This window comes from Buceros rhinoceros, unplaced genomic scaffold (assembly GCF_000710305.1).
Source record: "Buceros rhinoceros silvestris isolate BGI_N320 unplaced genomic scaffold, ASM71030v1 scaffold346, whole genome shotgun sequence".
Classification (NCBI taxonomy): Eukaryota; Metazoa; Chordata; class Aves; order Bucerotiformes; family Bucerotidae; genus Buceros; species Buceros rhinoceros.
Genome location: NW_010419155.1, coordinates 510 through 4518, shown reverse-complemented (window position 1 = coordinate 4518; position 4009 = coordinate 510). Strand labels below are relative to the sequence as shown.

The following is a 4009-nucleotide window of genomic DNA, read 5'->3' as shown; positions in this document are numbered from 1 at the left end:
ATCCCGCTAGCCATCTACCACAACGCCATTCTGCTCCCGGCTTCGGTGCACTTTGCGGTGCGTCACCACGAAGCCAATCCACTTTCCCGCTCTACTATTTCAGCACAACGTCCACACCACAAGCAACCCAGCCTCTGCGAGCTGGTCCCGGGTTCTACAGCTCGTCACCTGCCTGCCACACCAGTATTTAACGCACAACCACCAATACTAGCTGTAACGCTGCGTCTGCCAACTGCAGATCAGGCCTTTGCTCCTCTCATGAAGGGCTTAAAAAGGAAGAAGATGTAAGCACAAGTTATCCTGGTGATGACTGCACAAGTAAACCATTTTTACTCACAGACTGGACTTTTCCAAAAGAAATATCACAGCTTTACGATTTATTATCTGAAATAGATTTAAACATTTGGGAAGGAAAAAAAAAAAAAGCTTTCAAACACAAAGCCCTGGAAAGGAAGACAAGCTAATCTGCAAACAGCAAACCCATCAGTCAGATGAGGGTAGGTAGGAGGCAACAGCTGGCTGCAGGTAGGGCAAAACCTGGAGATTAATTTCACTCTAAGAGTCCACAGGAGTGAGCTCTCGGCTGAGGTGAGGCAGCACGCGATGCTTTCCCAACCGTTACAGACACGGGCCGGCACAAAGAAGGTAAGTGTTCCTCTTTAGCATACATAATCACAAAAAAAAAAAAAAGGATGACATTTTAGTTTTTATTATTTTATATTTGGCCAGGACTTTGAAAGGAAGGACTTTGAAAGGAAACATCAAACATTCACTTTTCTGTAGGTCTAGAAAGGATTCAGTGCTCCCCCACCCCCGCCTCCCGTCGGATTTCTATCGGCCCTTCGTATATTCACGCTGCAAATTAGTTGGGAATAGCAATATTTATCCTAGATCAGCAACGTCTGGTTCTTACCCAAATGTTCCGCCTAAAGAGATGCCAGTTCTCATGGACTGGACAGCCCACCCTGCAGCATTCCTGAGAATTGTACAATATAATAATCTTGAAAGTCAGCAGAGTGGATTATCCACTTTTTTCTGGACTTGAACTTGCGACCTTAACAGTAGCACAGCAGAAAGCAAATGTGCTCTGCACTTTGCCATAGTAACCTTCCACGGATTCTTTTCAACTTAAATACACACAATGGAAACAGCTACAATTTTGGAAAATTATGTACAAACCCTATATTTTTTTTTCTTTTTCGATTACATATAAATACAAATTAGCTATTCTTCTAAAAAGTGGTTATAATAGTAAATAAATACAAAATAAGAATCTGACCATTATACTTCATGTGCTGGGGTTAAACCCATATAAAATGTACAACTAAAATACATTTAAAATCTTTAAAGGAATATTTCTCTGATTAAAATATTTGTTTTCCCAACTTTTTCGTAGACATAAATATATTTTCAAAATAGTTGTTTTTTTTTCTTTCCATTTCATTACATAAATAAAGTCTTCATTGGGAAATATTAAAGTGTCAGCTTTTTTTTTCTTTTTTTTTTTCCTGTATTTGTCTAATATATTTGCTGTGTCAGCGGCACCCACAACCCTCCACAACCATATCTTGATAGTTCTTTAATACAACTTTTTCATTTTCATCAAGGTAGAGCATGGAAATAGCACTCAGTTCTGTCGGCACACAGCAAGCCTTGGGGATTTTGGAATTCACTGAATTGACCAAAGTCTGGACAATGGCATGGTTTGTTGAGTTTAGGTGATCTGCCAGTGGAAAAGGGCACTCCCCATGGCAGTAAAAGGCACTATACCCCGGCGGGGCAACAATCCAGTCATTCCACCCCACATCATTGAAGTCCACATATAACGGATGCCTTTTGCAACTGTATTTGTGGCGTTTACGCTGTTTGTGTTTCGCTTGACGCTTTTCTCTTTTATGGAGCGGGTGTCCCTTGCCATCATGCCCAAACGTTACTAACAACGGCCTGAGCTGAGACCAGCTATCTTCATCCTGATGTAAAGACCTGCTAATCCTAACGTGCCTCTTGGAGGCACTGTTCTCTTTGTCCAAGTGAACCACCTCTACCACAAACCCGTGATTAGGTTGTCCATGTGCAATCCACCTCAAAACAGCTGGCGTTACATCAAAACTTTCCCATTTACTTGCATTATGATGCACCAACCTGGTGTCCAAAAGTCTTGTGACAGGGTCCTTAGAGGTGGCTGTGGCTGGCTTTATAATTTCATAAATATTAATACGGTGATGGTAGCTGCTGTTGTTCTCAAAGGCTCCGTGCACCTGCTTCCGAAAAATCTGGAGTTCAGCTGAGGTGACAGACTCCTCATTAGGGATGGAAGTTAAATTAAAGAAGAAACGCCGTGCTGTTTTCCCACTCGTTTCTGGCAGTTCCTCCAAAACTTCTAATTTGATTAAACAGAGAAAATAAAAAAAAAAAAAAAAAAAAAAAAAAAAAAAAAAAAAAAAGAGAGAGAGAAAGAAAAAAATCAGGAACTGTGACGAGCAACCAAACCCCCCAGATAGTTGGCAACTTTCAAACAACAGCTAACGCATGTGACACACAAGATTTGTACGACCTTCAGGCAGAAAATACCGTCTCCCTTGTCTTTCTGTTTGTTTAGGGTAGCGTGAAGTTAAGAATGTTCATTCATTGACACGCATTTTGAGTGACCACTGGTGCCCTTCACCTTCCAGGTGGTTATAGCAAGTGTCAAGAAACAGGCAGCATTACTTGGGAATTCAAGGACATCAGTGAGAAAACTCAAGCACTATTTAGTGGGGTCTGCGGAGAATCATTAAAACTGGCTGAGGACTTCAGGTAACTATCACCTTTCTGCTTGTACCAAGAACATGGCTCTAATGTCAGCACCTTAAACTCCATCCTGAAAAATATTACCCTGCAATGTAGGTGGCTCACAAATCTTAACGGGGTTTTGTATCTGAACTAGAGATGGTGAACTCAACACGTGTAACGGCGCTGTACAAAGCACGCCCTAGCATTTACCCCAAAGGGCCGCAAAGAACGGCAGCAAGGGTCAGCTCCTAAGAAGGGGTGGATGGTAAAGGGAGAATGAACCAAAGTCTCTTCTGAACAACAGGTTTTCAAAACCACACACACACACACACAAATTAGAAGTATTTGCCAAAATGAATCTCTCAAATCGTGGTTTTTAGTCCAGCATCCTGGAGAGACATCCACTTTCTCAGGGGGAGCTGGAACTGCTGTTAGCAGTTCTTGGTCACGCACCCATTCCCTGCGGAACCCAGCAGGACCCTGGGCATAAGGTAAGGTTCAGCTTCAGGGGGTTTCAGGACCAGACCCGTATTTGGAAACATGCAGAGGTGTTTAGTGGTCACAAGACAAACTTCTGCTTTCAAGAAGCCACTAACACAGAGTGAGAACTCAGTGAAAAAATGGGAGTCACATGGATTTTCTTCTAAGTTTTGTGAAAATCATAGAATAGCTTTTTCGTCAAAATCAGTCTTTGCTGTAACAGTATGACTAGCTCAAACTGCAGATTTTTTCATTTCCCTAAAAATTAGAACCTTTGCCCTTGCAGCTCCTCTCTTGCTCAGCCCCTTGCCGACCATAACGTGAATGACCAACGCGCTGGCTTTTCCCATTCAGTGTTTACTTCCCACGCAGGGAAACACCGATGCCGAGAGGTCACATTCCATCATTTCATCTCCTTTCTCACGAGAAGGCTTTCCACTAAACAGCACATCCACTTCTCCCAGGCCACCTCCTTTACCCATCGGAAACGCGAAACACTGACGAATTTCTTCTCTCAACATAGTTTCAGGTGAAAAGCATGGGAAAACGGTGTTTGCATTACTTTTACAGCGAGGCAGCTGCATGCCAGCTCCGGAGACTCGCAGCCAGCAACAATTACAACCTGGGGAAACGTTTCCCAAAGAGCTCGTGAGAGACCGTGACACGCACGCCACCGGCTCCACGGGCCTACCCGCGCCGTGGCTAATGCCGCAGCCACTCTTTTGGCCACTTAGGCAGGGAACGGCCACCGGCTGAC

At 43.5% G+C, this 4009-nt stretch overlaps 1 protein-coding gene across 1 annotated transcript; it reads right to left on the bottom strand.

The window, feature by feature from the left end:
• Nucleotides 1-817: 817 nt before the first annotated feature.
• On the bottom strand, nt 818-2859 carry BMP2 (bone morphogenetic protein 2). Its single transcript, XM_010138788.1, has 2 exons — nt 2808-2859; nt 818-2377 (listed from the first exon to the last, which is right to left on the bottom strand). Exons 1-2 carry the CDS (start codon nt 2857-2859, stop codon nt 1536-1538), a joined length of 894 nt encoding a protein of 297 aa, XP_010137090.1. The 3' UTR covers nt 818-1535.
• Between the last annotated feature and the right edge of the window lie 1150 nt (nt 2860-4009).